Source organism: Hibiscus syriacus, unplaced genomic scaffold, assembly GCF_006381635.1.
Source record: "Hibiscus syriacus cultivar Baekdansim isolate YM2019G1 unplaced genomic scaffold, ASM638163v2 tig00110085_pilon, whole genome shotgun sequence".
Classification (NCBI taxonomy): domain Eukaryota; kingdom Viridiplantae; phylum Streptophyta; class Magnoliopsida; order Malvales; family Malvaceae; genus Hibiscus; species Hibiscus syriacus.
In genome coordinates, this window is record NW_024062590.1 from 99,903 (window position 1) to 116,967 (window position 17,065).

The 17,065-nt window shown below is 35.5% G+C and overlaps 2 protein-coding genes and 1 pseudogene across 3 annotated transcripts; all 3 read right to left on the minus strand.

The window, feature by feature from the left end:
* Nucleotides 1–5,857, minus strand: part of LOC120214674 — a 34,106-nt pseudogene extending 28,249 nt beyond the window's left edge.
* On the minus strand, nt 300–14,592 carry LOC120214672 (clathrin light chain 1-like). Of its 2 annotated transcripts, XM_039212508.1 has the most exons (5): nt 14,586–14,592; nt 7,382–7,393; nt 2,938–3,372; nt 1,165–1,318; nt 300–1,077 (listed from the first exon to the last, which is right to left on the minus strand). In XM_039212508.1, exons 3-5 carry the CDS (start codon nt 3,333–3,335, stop codon nt 544–546), a joined length of 1,086 nt encoding a protein of 361 aa, XP_039068439.1. In that variant the 5' UTR covers nt 3,336–3,372; nt 7,382–7,393; nt 14,586–14,592; the 3' UTR covers nt 300–543. The 2 variants fall into 2 exon arrangements, with proteins under 2 accessions (XP_039068439.1, XP_039068438.1); XM_039212507.1 differs by lacking the exons at nt 7,382–7,393; nt 14,586–14,592 and having other exon boundaries at nt 2,938–3,436.
* On the minus strand, nt 4,359–15,469 carry LOC120214671 (RNA polymerase II C-terminal domain phosphatase-like 1). Its single transcript, XM_039212506.1, has 17 exons — nt 14,678–15,469; nt 13,373–13,843; nt 12,952–13,162; nt 12,687–12,844; nt 12,490–12,560; nt 12,262–12,367; nt 12,041–12,124; nt 11,318–11,896; nt 11,137–11,200; nt 6,826–6,956; nt 6,660–6,713; nt 6,392–6,488; nt 5,586–5,818; nt 5,395–5,481; nt 5,221–5,286; nt 5,040–5,116; nt 4,359–4,953 (listed from the first exon to the last, which is right to left on the minus strand). Exons 1-17 carry the CDS (start codon nt 14,999–15,001, stop codon nt 4,845–4,847), a joined length of 2,922 nt encoding a protein of 973 aa, XP_039068437.1. The 5' UTR covers nt 15,002–15,469; the 3' UTR covers nt 4,359–4,844.
* Nucleotides 15,470–17,065: the final 1,596 nt, after the last annotated feature.

Sequence of the window (17,065 nt, forward strand, 5' to 3'; positions counted from 1 at the left end):
GTCGTTTTTTGTTCAGGATACAAATGAAGTGGATACACATGGATAGTTTAGGGATGTGATGTAGTTGAGACGACTTGAGTTTGATTATCGTTGAGTTTAACTCAATTTGAACTTGAGCTTAACAGCTCAACTTGAAAGGTTCAAAGTTGGATTTAATTTGATTTCAGGCTTTATTCCAATTTAAAATCAAAAAAGAAAAAAAAACTCGAGTGAACTATGTACATTTTTTGATTTAATTCGGTTTGAGGTTTGGTTAAAGATTATTGCTAATCTTTGTATTTTGCGACACTTAAAAAAGTAAACAATTGTGACATTGCGCTAGCAACATAATAAGTTCAGAGTCAAATTAGTAAGGAAATCCAATCTCATTAAATGTCCAAAACGAACTACTTAAGAAAAGGGTTGAGTTTGATTAATGGTACGTAATCTTTTCAAGCAAAATATCAAATGGTAATATGAACTACAGTAAGAGATCAATCCTCGAGGAAAACAAAAAACAACGGGGGCAGGAAAACAACCATGGTAAATGTGCCCCGCAAGCAATTAAGCTGTAGATGTTGCCTCTGGTTCCGCGACAGTTTCGTCCTTGGCAGCGGCGGTAGCAGCAGTAGCATCCTTGGCAGCGGCGGTAGCAGCAGTAGCATCCTTGGCTGCGGCGGGAGCAGCAGTAGCATCTTGTTCGGGAAAGGAACTACTTGCAATGGTCGCAGTGGTGGCGTCTTTTGTAGATGAAACAGTTGCTCCTTTTTCTGCAGATGCTGCCCTGTTTGATGAAGTACTGTTTGCGTTTTTCGCATCTTTTCCAACTTTAGCATCCTTCTCTGGTGCGGGTGGGGGCGGAATCATGTGAGGTGGGGGGGAATGCTTCAGCTTCACAAGAATGTTCCGCAATCTCGAAAGATCGGTTGGCTTTCCGGGCTTCGGTCCCTGAATGACAGTAACTGATGGCTTCTTGTCTGCGTCCTTCTTTCCTCTTTTCTCGATATTAGGGACCTCACGAGGAATGAGTTCTGCTATCGCGGTCCAGTACTGTTTATCCGCAATCTTATGGAACTTATCTTGGTTAGCCACATACAGCTGCTCCAAGCCCAGAAGAAAATCCAGTGATGAGATAAAGCTGGCATTATCCAACGGCATGAAATGACATTTTGTTCAATATATTACCTTCTCTCTTTCTCTGTTATTAGTCTTGTTGGTCTCAATGGTTTTCTCCCGCTTCTCATAGAATGCTCGCTTATACTCCTCAGCTTCTTCGATAATCTGGTTCCGCAACTCCTTTTCCTTCTTCTCCTTCTCTTCAAGCACAAGGGCATTTTGACTGCAAAAACGAAATTACGATCAACAATTAAAACCTTTGGCTACTAAGAGGTAATGGTATTTATACGAAGAAGGAGAACAGAAAAGTTTTCCCATAAACAAGTTATTAGAGGTATTAATGTGTTAGGCTGGATTTGGTAACTTTTCTTTGCCGCAACAAGGCCAGGCCTAAGAGCCCGTTTCATTATTTAATAACAATTAGAACCTTTTATATTTTCATTACATGAATAGTAAATTCAGCTAGGTCGGACCAGACTGGATTACAAACGCTTTTCTGGACCAACAGTAACTTGATCTGTGAATCTATAGTTCAACTAGTATAAAATACAAAATAAAAATAGTCTATCTAGAAGTAATACTATAGTGATTAGAAACGTATTTCAGGAAAACCAACAAATATAGTAAAACACACCCTAAGAAGCAAATCGAGATCATCTCTGATATAGGATAAAGGACACATTAATTCAAAGGTCTTCCGAGGAAAAACTCAACCAAAAATTGCAAAAGTGAAATGTTCATAAATGTCATGAAACTATCATGCCACAGCAAGCTAAGAAACAACTCCGCCATAAATGAATACAATATAAAGCACTTGGGACATTTTCACGATTCTGGAAACCATAACTGCAAATGTTGAGTTCAAAATGTGGAATGTCACAGGAATAAAAGTCATAAGAGGTTCAAAGAAAAGCATTTAAAACATTATATGCTTTCATAGATATGAGAATATTCTCAGGATCTACAATAAACAAGGTAATTATTGACTGTTCATCCTCTTTATTATCATTGTGAAATATAGAACTACCCTATTCTATCCATCATAGCCTGGAAGAAAACATGTTTTTCAACCTACAAGAGATCACGTGGGAACTACAGAAAAACAACAACCTTAGAGCTGTGAAATATATTTTCATATCATTGAGTTTACTGTGACAGTACAATAATGCAATTATCTGTAAACAATATTAATGTGCAGGCAACGGTGATTGGATCTTACTTTATTCAGAAAAATATTCAAACATCTTATTGGAAAATCAACGTGGATCTGAATCTGCTCGATCTACTGGCTAATAAGATCATATAAGTAGCGATCACATTCAAAAAGTTCCCTAATTTGAGCATCACAGCTAATAAACTCTTATGGATTATAATGAACCGAACAATAGACCAATACAAAAACAAATCTAACAAGAACAAATTTGAACCTCATAAGGAACATATATGAAACGGCAAAAACTGGCTAATTGACTCAATGTTTAAAACCACGGCAGATCTAGAAACACGAAATGACCATTAACAAATTTGAATTGAAGTTAAACTTAGTTCAATCAATGCAACATCAATTTGCAGCTGATTCAACAGCATTGCAGATCTAAGCTGAGAAGGATTGCTAAGCTAAAAGTACCTATTTAAGAACACGAAATGATCAATAACGAATTTGAATTGAAGTTAATCCTAGTTCAACCAATGCAACAACAATTCGTATACGACTCAAAATAAATGCAGATCTAAGCTGAGATAGTTTGCTAAACTAAAAGAACCGATCAAATCAAATCCACACAAAATGTCAACAAATCAAACGATTTAATTATAAAAAGTAAATAAATTTCAACTACTAACCGACGCCATTCACGAAGAAGGAATCCTTCCTCGGGAGCCATCTCAGTAGGAGGAGGAAGCACCGGTCCATCAGAAGCAAAAACGTCATCGTTTCCACTAACGAATCCGTTCATTCCGTTTACGTTTCCATTTTCCACATGAATCGTATCACCGAAAGGAGATTGCGAGTAAGCAGGGGACGGATCGGAGGATCCGAAGTCAAAGATCTCGGGTGAAGAAGCCAATTGATCCACCGCCACGTCACCACCGTCCGCTGGAAACTGCTGGTTGTCGGTAAAGTTGGAGTAAGAGCCGTAATTGGAGTAGCTCTCGTCGTCTACTTCGAAAGGATGGTTATTTGGAGCTGCTGCTGCATGAACCTCTTCTCCTTCCATTCCGTACGCATCAAAGGAAGCCATTTTTCTCGGTAAAGAAAGATAAAACGAATCGAAATGGGGAATTTTTAGCTTACAACACAGAGAGAGAAAGAGAGAGAGTTTTGTTTCTTCTTATCAATAATTTTTTTCTTTATTTTTGATCTTTTATACTAAACGTTGACGGCCGACGGAACCGGACGGGACTTGATTTTGGCAAGAAATTAAAGACATAATAACTATTTTGACCTCTCAACTTTATCAGTTTAATTATTATAACCCTTACATTTTTTTTATTTTAAAAAGGAAACAATTGACTCAAAGTGACAAATTATTAAAATGAGTTATTTTTTTCTTATTGAAATGTCGGAATTAGTTATTTTACTGTTTGCTTTCACTATACCATTAAATTTTAAAAAATAAAAAATTGTCAAAAAATAATTTAACCTTCAATAAGAATGAAATAATTATTTTCTTTTCAATTTTGTGTTGAGTTGATAAGAGAGGACAAATAAGCTGATGATATCTTAATAGTATCGTTACTATTTTTAAAGGGTAAAATTGCTAAAGTGATAAAATTAGGAAGTTGAAAAGGTCTGCCAAAAGAAATCAAATGAAATTACTTGTTGATCCTTCCTTCCATTTGAAAGACAGCTAAACGACGCAGTCTTCGATATCTTTGGTGGCCTTGTCTTTTGAGGAATAAGTTCACTTCATGCATAATTTTTAAGTTATAGCTAAGCTGGTACCCACTTATCACCATCACGATTTTTATTTAAAGTGAAAATCATTTAAAAATATACCCACAGTGATTATTGGTACTATTTTTCCAATTATATCGTACCCTAAATATGTTATCGTTTAATTTAAAGTGGTAAAAATTTCAAATGTTTTTAGATTAAAAAAATTAAAATTAAAAAACCTTTCACTATTTACATTTAATTAGAAACAATTTATTTTTCCATAAAAAGTTTTATAGCGGATCCTACCGTTATTTAGATTTTTTTATTTAAAATAAAAATAAAAATGCAAGCCAGAATCACTAGACGAAACAGCCGAGACTAAATGAGATCCAAACTCGTATAATCAAAATTGTAGTACAAAAAGTCAGTGAACTAAGCGAATTTCACCAATTTCAGACACAGGTTTGCAAGAGTAATTTTCACACGTACTGACAGATATATATGGCAAGCAAACCAGTTAGTAGGGGGTCCTAGACTCTATGGTTCAGAAATAAAGTTACTGGCTATAATTGGACCATGTCTCACATGAATTTGGCACTCTCTTTGCCACCTTGTCGGAACCAAATGAGCGTTCATCCCCGGGAAGGAATAACACAGTCAATGAGAATCCTCGGTTGCTTCCGGATGATTCATGTCATGAAATCTCATCTGTTGGGGTTCAGACGTCATACAAGAAACACTCGAAGTTAAACAGTTAACTTGGGTTGGCAGGTCTCAATGGCCTTCACCCGTTGTCCATATTACGTACTGTACAGATGTCACAACAACTGCTACACTATAAAATGAGAAAAATCTACCAAAAGGGTTTTCTTCAAGGAACCGGAGGAGCATTCTTGTGATATCTACCAGAAGAAGGCATCCTCTGTAGACCTCGCGAAAAATCCGGCTTTAAGCGTTTGCTTTGCATGTCTTGCAATGACCTTGTCCAATATAAACGATGATACATCAAATAAGAAAACGTAAACGAAGCAACAATGGCTTTTCACCAATAAATGAGATCACATACCTTGGAGAACCCTGACGTTTCTGAGTATATTGGCCGCCGAGCACTGATCTTAGACTTCCAAGGGCTTTTTCAGCAGCCTAAGGGCGGGGATAAAAGTGCCCAGCCAGAAAGAAAAATTATACCATAAGGAAAAAACGAGTCAAACGATAAAATTTTGTGAATCAATAGACCAAAGGTATACCTGCATCTTAGCCTCTTCCCACGTGAAACCGATACCTTTTCCTAAAACCTGCCCATCTACTTCAACCTAAACCATAAACCAGAACACACAAACTATTGAATACAGATCCCCCAATGAATTCAGCAAAAAGAACCATTCTTGGATAGACCTTAAAAAGAAAAGTGAAATGTGAACCTGTGCATATACTTCATCTTTCTGCAATGTATTTGATGCAGATGGTGGCTGTGATTGGAAAGCTAGCCCAAGGCCCTCCATCATGCACTGCAGACAAACCACATATTATCAGTCCAACCTAAAGACTATATTAATGCTAGCAGTCGCACATTTTGAAGACTAAAAAGACTAACGAGATCCTGAGATCTTACCAATTCTTTAAGTGCGGTGACCGAACCCAGAGATTTCCTGGAGCCTTCCAGCCTTGGATCAAGAAACCTAGATGGTTCCGGTGCAATTGAAAATGACATAGATTCATCTTTAGACAATGGCTGGTTCCCGTACAAATTCAAATTACCAGGAAAGCCATTGTCAGTTGTGTTGGCCAACCTTAAATCCCCTTGTGCGGACCCATTATCAGGCTTAGTACGTGACAAATATGTATCTGTAAGTATATCATAAGAGAATCAGAATCATACAAAGAACACTAGAAGAAGAGAGCCTGAATATGGAAAGCAAAACAGAAGCATCTCAAAACAACAGAAACAAAACCAGCTAAACACATAACCACAAGCTTTGAAAACAATCTAGTGACAAGTTCTGAGGCAGAAATGTTTTGTTCAGCTAAGCAAAGCTGAAACATCAAGCAATTTTATTTGTAGATTACTACCACATGTTTATATAAAATTAACCTAATGCATAATATAAGGTCAAAAAAAGTTAAATGCAGTTCTCTTATTGCTGGAAAATATACTAATCACTGTAGTAGTAGTAGTCTTGTTCATTGATAATTATTATTATCAATGATCTTGTGCATTGATTATTATTTTTATCCAATTTATATTATAGAATTTCAGCAAAGCAGAGATTAAGGTGTAAGATTGCTTTTAGGTTTAGCTCTTTTGCATTGTTTATTATTATTATTAGCCAAAAATGCCAATAGAGGTGATCTCAACCCATCAAATTCAGACTTCAGTACATGCTTGTAGATAAGAATAAATATAGGAAGAGATATTACTAGCTAAGCCTTTTATGGAATCCTCTGCAGCCTGACGTTGAGCTTCTCTTCTTGTTCTCCCAATTCCTTCACCAACTTTCTCCCCAGCAAACCAAACCTACCGCAGGCAAGAAAGAGGATGAGCCAAAGAGTGACCCCATATCAAATTTTGAAATACCAAATGAAAGCAAACCCGATAACATATTCAAAAGAGATAATTTGTGAACAAAAAGGTCATAAGCTCATAGAATGAAAAAGTAAAAACTGATTTAAGTCGGTGTATATAAACCTCAATAGAGAATTGCAGGTCCATGCTAGCAACTAAAGCTGGTCTAAATTCCACCTAAAAGATTTAGAAACAAAATTCAGAAGCAGTTGGCATATGGTGAAACCATACAATATTTATAACATAAACATTACGACCTGGCTCATGGTAGAAATTACTTCCAAATTACCTTGGCTCCACACTTCATTGCAATATCTTGTAAGACTCCCACTGGAGTTTCTCCACTTGGAACAGTTCGTCCAGATTCGAAGTCAAGATCCTTGTGACTAGAAGTTGACCGACCAACGGGCATCTCCACACCTTTGAAATGTAGAACAGTATAGGAAATCAGACAAAGATATAATGCATAGACATAGTGTAGGAATTATAGAGATATGATTTGTTATGATTTGATATCATTCCTTTAGTTAAGGGATTCTGTACATATAATTATACAATCCCTTATTTTAAGGGATCACATCCTAGGATTAGTATCTTTTCTTTCTTAAGTGTTTCCTACTTTAGAGAGATAATTTGCTATTGAAAATAATATGAAAATACAGAGAATTACTCTGATTTCTACATCGTATCAGATTAGGTTACGGTTTCTTTCCAACCTAGACGATGTCCACAACTTCTTCTCCTACTCCGGAGATCACTTCGAATCCAGAAAATTTTTTTGGTTCTACTGCTCAATCAGAAGGTAATCTGGTCATGAAAGAACCAGAAGGTAAACCTCATGCTACAGTTTTTTTCTCCTCCCAGTTGACCCCTAATTGGATCCTCGATTCTGGTGCTACGGATCATATGACTGGTAATAAGGATTTGTTTTGCAATTTTTTTCCAAACTTTGGTAAAGCTATCAAAACGGCTGATATGGTTCTTTGTGCAAAATAGAAGGACATGGCACTGTTATTCTCAATGATCAGATTGTACTTAAAAATGTCCTCTTCGTACCAAATTTGGCTTGCAATCTCGTTTCCATTAGTAAACTTTCCACTGACTTGCACTACTCTGCAATTTTTAATGATATTGATTGTACTTTGCAGGCATTGAACTCGAAAAAGATAATTGGTAAAGCCAGCTTTCAAAATGGTCTTTATATTCTTCCTGCCTCTACTAAAACCGAAATCTCGAAATCTTTCACCGCTTTAGAAAAAATTGATAATGTTATGTTATGGCACTATCGTTTAGGCCATCCTAGTTTCCACTATCTTGCAAAAGTTTTTCCTGCTCTATTCATTCATAAAAGGCCAAATTCTTTTTTTTGCAAAGTTTGCTCTCTTGCCAAACATACAAAATCAACTTATTCTCCTTCTACATATAAGCTTTCTCACCCTTTTGCTTTGATCCACAGTGATATTTGGGGCCCTTCTCGGGTGAAGAATGCTGATAATTGTAAGTGGTTTATCACTTTCATTGATGATCACAGTAGGATAACTTGGAATTATTTGCTAAAAGATAAATCTGAAACTGCTGGTATTTTTACCCAATTTTATAACATGGTTCTCACTCAATTTGGGTCTAAAATTCATCTCTTTAAATCTGATAATGACAGTGAATTTTTTGTTAAGTCTTTGGGTGCATTTTTCAGGGAAAATAGCATAGTTCAGATTAGTTCTTGTGTTGACACCCCACAACAAAACGGCATTGCCGAAAGAAAAAATAGACACCTCCTTGAAGTTACTCGTTCTCTTCTATTTATCACTAATGTTCCAAAATATTTGTGGGGGGAAGCCTTATTAACTGCCAGATATTTAATCAATCGAATGCCTAGTAAGGTTTTACAATTTCAAACACCTCAATCTATACTTTTGCAATACTTTCCCCATTTTAAACCTATCTCCTCTATTCTTCCACTTAAAATATTTGGTTGTACTGTTTTTATCCAAAACATTGCTCCTAATAAGTCCAAGTTAGATCCTAAATCATTACAGTGTGTACTATTTGGGTATTCTTCACTTAAGAAGGGTTATAAATGCTATCATCCTCATTCTAAACGTTTTTTTACCACTATGGATATAACATTTTATGAGCAGGATCCCTATTTCACTCAGGCTAAAATTCAAGGGGAGACATAGAAGGATTTTCAGCCACATCAGGTATCTCCTCCTACTCTTCATTCTTAACCTTCATAATTGCCACCAATTTTGTCTTTACCTACAGATTTGTCACCTGTAACTACTCCCATTGATTCATCTGTAGTACCTATCACTACTTCACCCACACCTACTTTAAGCACACTTCCTGAAAACACACCTACTCCCATTCAAAATCTTCCACAAACATCACCAATCAAACAACTTCGTGTCTATAAAAGGAAAAGAAAACATATTCCTGAGGTTGTTTTGCAATCTGATGATTGCCGAGAATTGGATTTGGGTCCAGCTGCCGAAATAGAAGAAGAAATCAGTAAGTCCACTTCCCGTACTCTAGATGACTTCCCTATTGCTATTAGAAAAGGGGTTAGACAGTGCACCAAGCATCCTATTGAAAAATTTGCTGGTTATAATTCATTGATGCCGTCTTTTCAAGAATTTACAGCAAACTTGGATAAAGAACAGGTTCCCACAAGCATTTATAGCTGAAGCTCTAAAGGATGCAAAATGGAGAAGAGCTGTTGAAGAGGAAATTTGTGTACTAGAGAAAAATGCTACTTGGACCGTTACAGACCTTCCTCAAGGAAAAAAGACTGTTGGCTGTAAATGGATCTTTGTTGTAAAGTATAACTCCAATGGTAGCATTCAACGATACAAAGCTAGACTAGTGGCCATAGGCTTTACGCAAACATATGGGATAGATTTCACAGAAACTTTTGCACATGTGGCGAAGCTGAATGTTGTTCGAGTACTCCTAAGTTTGGCTGTAAATTGCGATTGAAAATTACCAACTTGATGTAAAAAAACGCTTTTCTTAATGGCAAGCTAGAAGAAGTCTATATGAAGTTGCCACCTGGCTTAAAGTCTGTTAAAGGAAGTAACAAGGTGTGCACGCTCAACAAGTCTCTATATGGATTAAAACAATCACCCAGAGCTTGGTTCGAGAGATTCACTAAAGTCATTATGAAAAACGTCTACAAGCAGTCCCTCGCCGATCATACTCTTTTCATCAATGTAACTTCTACAAATAAGAAAGTTATCCTTATTGTGTACGTGGACGACATAATTCTTATGATGAAGAAGAGAATTGCAATTTGAAGAAGTTGTTAAATGAGGAATTCGAAACCAAAGACTTGGGAAAGCTAAGGTATTTCCTAGGAATAGAGGTGGCAAGGTCAAAAGGACTTGTAATCAACCAAAGAAAATATGTACTTGATTTACTCAAAGAAACTGGTTTTCTTGGTTGTAAGTCGATTGATACACCAATGGAGGCCAGCTTGAAATTTAGCAAAGAAGATGGGTCCTTAGTAGACAAAGAGAAATTTCAAAGATTAGTTGGGAAACTAATTTATTTATCCTTGACAAGGCCAGATATAGCATTTCCCGTAAATTTGATAAGTCAACACATGACTAATCCTACTGAAGAGCATATGGCAGCATCAAATAGAATTCTCAAGTACTTGAAGAAAACTCTAGGACACGACTTAATGTTTAAGAAGACACAAGACAACTGTTAAATTTTTTACAGACTCTAGTTGGGTCGGAGACCTTACTGAAAGGAGATCCACTAGTGGCTACTGCACATTTGTTTGGGGTAACCTTACAACTTGGAGAAGTAAGAAACAATATGTCGTTTCAAGTAGTGATGAAGTTGAATTCAAAGCACTAGCATTGGGAATATGCAAAGGAATTTGGCTACTTAAACTATTGAAAGAACTTGGCACTAATCAAGAGGATCACTTTGAAGTCTTGTGTGATAATCAATCTGCTATTCAAATTGCCAAGAACCCAGTTCAACATGATCGGACAAAGCATGTTGAGATTGATAGGCATTTTATAGCTGATCAAGTTAACAAAAAGACAGTCACACTTTCATACATTCATTCAGAAGAACAAGTTGCAAACATTCTTACTAAGGCTTTGCCAAAGCCTGTTTTCAATAAATTCCTATTCAAGCTGGGATTATACAATGTATATTCTCCAGCTTGAGGGGGAGTGTAGGAATTATAGAGATATGATTTGATATCATTCCTTTAGTTAAGGGATTCTGTACATATATTTATACAATCCCTTATTTTAAGGGATCACATCTTAGGATTAATATCTTTCCTTTCTTAAGTGTTTCCTACTTTAGAGAGATAATTTGTATATAAAGGTGTAATTTGTCCTATTGAAAATAATATGAAAATACAGAGAATTACTCTGATTTCTACACATAGCAACCAATTATCATTCAAACTGAAAGAAGATAAAAACATATCATCCTTCTCAAAAACCTATAAAAAATTATATATCAAAAAGAACGTAATTATGTCTGGAGTTTTAAGTAAGATGAAAACCTGAGTATAAACAATAAGAAAGTTCACATTCAGTTCAATGGGTAATTAATTGCTTCAGCTTACCTGAGAAAGAATGATAACTAGACGATGTATGGTTTAACCCCAAACGATCATCTCTATGAAATGCCTGCAAATGAATTATGCTCAAAGATAACTATGTTTCAACAACAAGAGATAACTTTAACCTTCGACTTTAGCATAAAAATCCTGGCTTTATGCCAGGCCATCACAAAAAACCAATTACCTCTTTTGATAATCTTTGATTTTCGCGATGTCTATCCGATGGAACAGAATTCTCAGCCTTAGGGAAGAAGGGAGGGAACCGATGTTTCTCGATATGCATTAGCTCAGAATCTAAATGAAAATCTTTGGAAATTGCTCGGTTCAGTTGCCGTGGGCTCATCTCCTCATCAGCAGAAAACCAACCCCCACGGGATTGAGCACGTGAAATTGGAACTTGCATTGCAGGTCTTGCAGGGAGGAATGCAGGTTCAGGTGGTGTTGCATCTCTGGTATCTTGCCCATGTTGCAATATCAGAAGTCTCCTCCTTGTATCGGGATCCAATTCTGATTCTGGAACCTCACCTTCTTCCCTAGCCGGGGAGTTTTGCAAGCTTGGTTCTGGGGCTACAACTGGAGCCACTGGTGTAATCACGGGTGCTGCCTGAGAAAACTGCATGTTTGGAAATGATACCATTGATGTCTGAGCTGCTGGCAATGGAACTGAACTAGAAGAAGGCATAGTGAACTGAAGAGAAGAAACAAGTCTTGGATCTAGGTTAAGGGTTGATGAAGAGACTGTTGATGCTGTTGAAATTGCCTCCTGGATGAAAGAAGCAAATTAAAAGGAAATATTTTATCTATTCAATTCACATGGATAAAAAATTCACCTCCATAAGTAATAATAATTTTAAAATCAGCACTCTCACCTAATCCAAACACGCTGGAGAAAACAATAACAAATTACCTTTAGTCTTTTTTCAACCTCAGCATCGGCCATGCCATCAAATGTAAGTGGATCTTTGTTTCCAGTAGAAGCAGAAGTATCATCCTGAGAGGCATGGCAAATTTAGTAATGAACAAAGGGAAACAAAGCAACACTAGATAGTCCAATACCATATATAACCCGTAAACATTACAAGAAAAAATAGAAAAAATAAAGAAAAGAAAAAAGATCTCGTGACTAACCTCAGAGACCAAATAATTGCCCACATCTGGAGGTGAAGGAATATCTTTAATATCATCTTCATATGAAATTTCAGGAATTTTTTGAAGAAGGCCTTCGTCAAATTCTCTGTCATCAATTCCCAGGGTTATTTAATGAAAATTTTGGAAGGCATAAACAAATAAGACCAATTAAATTGCTCAAACTTGAGTTATAAGGTAGACAAGGTTATGCTGTGCAAGAGTTATTACCTGAAAAAACCACCTCTAACATTGCATGCGACGTTTCTTGCAACGCATAAAACTGGAATAGTATTATTTGCCTACAAGATAGACAGTTGCAATAAATGCATGTTGAAAAAAAGGATGTTGAACACTAACGATTATATTGTTCAAGTATGCAGTTATCAGATGTCCATAAATAGAGAACCGTTTTTGATCATGCATACTTCGGCTTGAGGAGCGAAATAAGGAGCGAATGCTGGAACAACATGCACGCGAGATTGATCTTTCTCATCCCAAACTTTTAAACGATCATCAATAACCAACGCCATTTTTGGATGGCATATTCCATCTTGAAAGACATTGAATAATGATTTCCTCAAACCTATTATGATAAATATTTATTAGTACAAAACAACCTAGAAATGAACCATTTTAGACAGAAAGTAAATAAATTTGCAAGATATGCAGCTTTACCGATAACCAGCTTACCAGATTTGACACACACAATTCGATCCAACAATTCTTTTGAATTGATCAAATTTGACTCAGGATCAAGAAGCCTCCACATTTCCAAAGCATAATCCCTTTCAGCCATTGTACAAACATAAACCTCAAATCGTTTACGCCCTCTTGCAGTCAAGTAGCTTCGCAGATCCTCCCAAGCAGGTCTCAACCTCACAAGAACACTAGTATCACGAATCTATGGGGAAAAAACAAATGCAATTAATTCAATATGTACTCGACAAAACCATGAGTGAACATGAAAATAAGTCTCTAAACGGTTAGCTGGATAAAATCCAAACAGTTCCTCATTTAGAGGATGAAACAAATCTGCATTTCACCGGAACACACAAGAAAAGATCATACAGAACATGCAGAACATTTTTATGTGGATCGGCAAAGTCCATACCTGTGGGTTGATGCGTGTCAGAATAATGTTTTTCTCTTGTAATCGAATAAGAGGTCGAACAATAGGCTGGTGATTATCTGATAAGGTGGGAACAACCTCAGACTGAATCTTAATCACCTTTCCATTTTCAACAACCTGGTCATTCTCTGCATACTGCTTTAATATTGCTTTATCATCTTGATAACGCTTAATCTCTGCCATCATACCTGCAGCACGTTGTGAATCAACCTCAGTGTTCATCTTTCGTTGCAAAGCCTCTATTCGGTCCTCAAATGAGCGCATTGTATTTGCAACAACGAGAGTTTCATCCAGATCAAATACAATTCCAAGACATCTAAGGTTCAGCATGACAAGACAAGAATCATAGAGTCCCCTTGCAACAGTGAAAGCCCAGAAACAGGGTCTATCGCTATTCCTAGAATATATCGCAACCAAATGGAGCTCACGATCTCCCAAAGGCATTACTGCAGTCTGAAAGCACAAATAGCATCTCCATAAATTCTCAAAAAATTCCAACTAGAAAAGGAGAAACATCATCGGATAACAAAACAAAGGAACATAAACATCATAAAAGTTTTCACTCAGAAATTGTAAGAAACAATTCAAGTTCATCCCAGTAGTCCAGACTATGCTAACAATAACAGGCTAATACAAGACATGACAAATGCTATAAATATGTAAAGGTGTATTCAGAGTTCTTCCATAGTAAGGTATCCACCTTAGTAAATTTAGTGATAAGGCTTCAAACAGCTCAGCACACGTTTTCTGGGCAGTTCAAATGAAGTTGAGAAAATTCTTGCAGTTCACATTTTTATAGTACATGCAATTCATGGGTTCACTCTAAAATTGTCAAGAAATTAATAATCTAGAATATCATGATTCCTCAAAAACCAGTTAATATTTCCAGTGTCTGGGCTAAATATACAAGTTTCAACAAGTCACCAAGGATTAGGGCATCAGCATCTTCAGCAAAATTGACAAAAACCTCAGAGTTCAGAAGTTCATGCATTTTCAGTTCATACAGTTCTCACAAAAAATCAAGAGCTAGAACTGGTTAAAATTCCCAGTTGTCTAGGTTTGATGCATTTTTAGCAAGTATCTTGTGCTCTGCAAAAAAAATCGTCTAGATTTCAAATTGGAGGTCCTGAAAAAAAATTGTCTGTCCAATAAAGAGTCCAGTATAGTTAGTAGCATCTGGGCAATTAAGAATAACTTTTTTGAGCTTATTGTTTGTTTTTCCAGTTCGTTTTGGCTCAATTGTTTTGTCTTTTTTTTTCAAGTTGATGGGCAATTGGTGGGCTATACCTTGTTGTCTCTGATACATTCCGAGTGCAAAAGATGAAGCGGAGGCAAGTCCTGAGAGGAAGAAGAATAGTAGTTGTTGTCCTTTGAAGATTCCATTTTGAAGCAAATCCCAGTACTAGTAATGGTATGCAACACTGCAAGTGGCGGACATCTCTCACTGCCTTGCGTCAAATATCCTATCCTGATTTCCTTCATTTCTTCTTCCATCATCATCACCGTTAATTTCCCCCCATCTTCTTCCCTTAGATGTTGTTGTGGATAAATCTCAACCTCTCCCAACACTTCCTCTCCTTGGTACACAACCGATTTGTACATACTCATCATCAGATTTCAGATCCTCAATTTCTCGTCAAATTTATCAACGAACAAAAAGTTTTTACAGTTGTTTCGATCGATTCGGTTCTCTTTAGATTTGAACAGATTTCTTGCAGATTGCGAGTTCAATAACAGTAAAAACAAAAATCAAAGGAGAAATTTAGGGTTTCTCCTCATGTTTTGGCCAGATTCGTTTTTACATAGATCTGTGCTCTCTTTTTGGGAGGTGTTCGATCTCAAGGGAAATTTTGAAAGAAAAGAAGGAAAAACTAGCAGATCTGCTTTCTTCTTCTTCGGTTCGATTGATTTGTTGATTTCAGATTTTGTAAATTTTCCAAAACAAAAATTACAGAAAAAAAATCCAATGGCTTTCTTAGGGTTAGCTTTTTGGTGACGATGAATAATTTTGAGAAAACCCTAGATCCAGTGGATAATAATAATAATGAATCTTAAACCATTATAAATTGTCATGTGATCTGTGAACGCGTCATTGGCATTGCTGTGGCGGTGGTGGGACCGGAGATGAGGGGGGCTAATCCGTAATTTTCCCTTTTTTGCCGTCATGCGAAGATGTGCTCGGGAAAATCACCTAATGGAAGGACGTCAGAGGACTGAGGAGGGATGCAATTGAATAATTGGCAAAAGTTTCGTGGAGTTATATGATATTTATTAAACTCTTGGATCGGATTAAACCTGTTGGGTAGCCGCTTTATAGGGCTTTTGTGGTTTGTATATTTGCTTCCGTCTGGTGCTTTTTGACCGCTTCCGTCAGGTTAAGATTTTTTTTACCCTAAAAAACGAAATTTTCTATTTTTTAAAAATTTAAATTTATTAGGATTACATTTATTTTTAGTTAAAAGGTAAATTAAGTTCTTTTTGTAATTTTAGACAATAATATTTAATAACCATTATGATATATTCAGTTATATCTATTTATTTTTTCGATCTCTATTTCAGTTTGATCTGTTGAATTAACCCTGATATTATTACTAATTACAATGTAATTATTTTATATTTTATTTCTTATTTTCCTACGTAAACTTATATACTTTATATTAATAAATAGTAGTTTGATTAGATCAGATCGATCGAAATTATAAAATATTTTGTTATAAAACCTCAATTGCGTGAATAAATTGATGTATAGATAAGATCAGAGACCATGGATGGAACTCCCTTAGAGCTAAACGGGTCTCGTCCTTGTTAAAATTTGTATATTCAGTATAATTTTGGTTTAATATTATTTTAGTTTATGTAAAAATAAATATTTAAAATATAAAATTTTATTAAATATTTGATCAAGTAGTGGTCGAACTAAAGAATGATAAATATGTATTCTCAAATTTTTAGTCTAATTATAATTTAGGTCGTTGTAAGTTTAAATATTAGACAAATTAGAAGTTGTCTTGTGAATTTTAAGATTTTTATTATAAATTTAAGGTGAATACAAAGTAGTATATGTACAAAGACTTTTAACTATTTGATTAATAATTATTTCAATAAACATTGATTATTTTTTATTAGGAACAATTGTGAAATATGAATTCTATAGATTTTGATTGGATTAAATTTTATAAAATAAAAAAATTAAACTTATATCAAATCATATTTAATTTATCTTTGATTTATTTTGATATGAGATAATAATATAATTCTCTCTTACACATTTAAAAAAATCGGTACATAAAAGTTTAGATCAGGGGTGACTCTCTAAATACTAAGTCAGGATATACCTAAGACTCAATTATGATTTATATAGGAAATTACATATTTCCCACCAATAATTATAGTGGTAGGATTTAAACTTGGCCTTACAAACTCAAATTCCTAAATCACAACCACTTATGCCAACACTCATTAAATTTTTCAATCTTAAGATATTGCAAGTAAAATATTTTTCGTTGTTTGGTTAACTTTTCTGAAAATTATTTTCGAAATCTATTTTCAATAAACAAACATACATATTTCATAATTTTTCTTATTTTTGTAACACCCCAATTTAGGGGTTAAATTTAAGAAATTATAAAGTGGTAGATTTAATTGGTATTTTAAAAGAAACGATGGATTAAATTG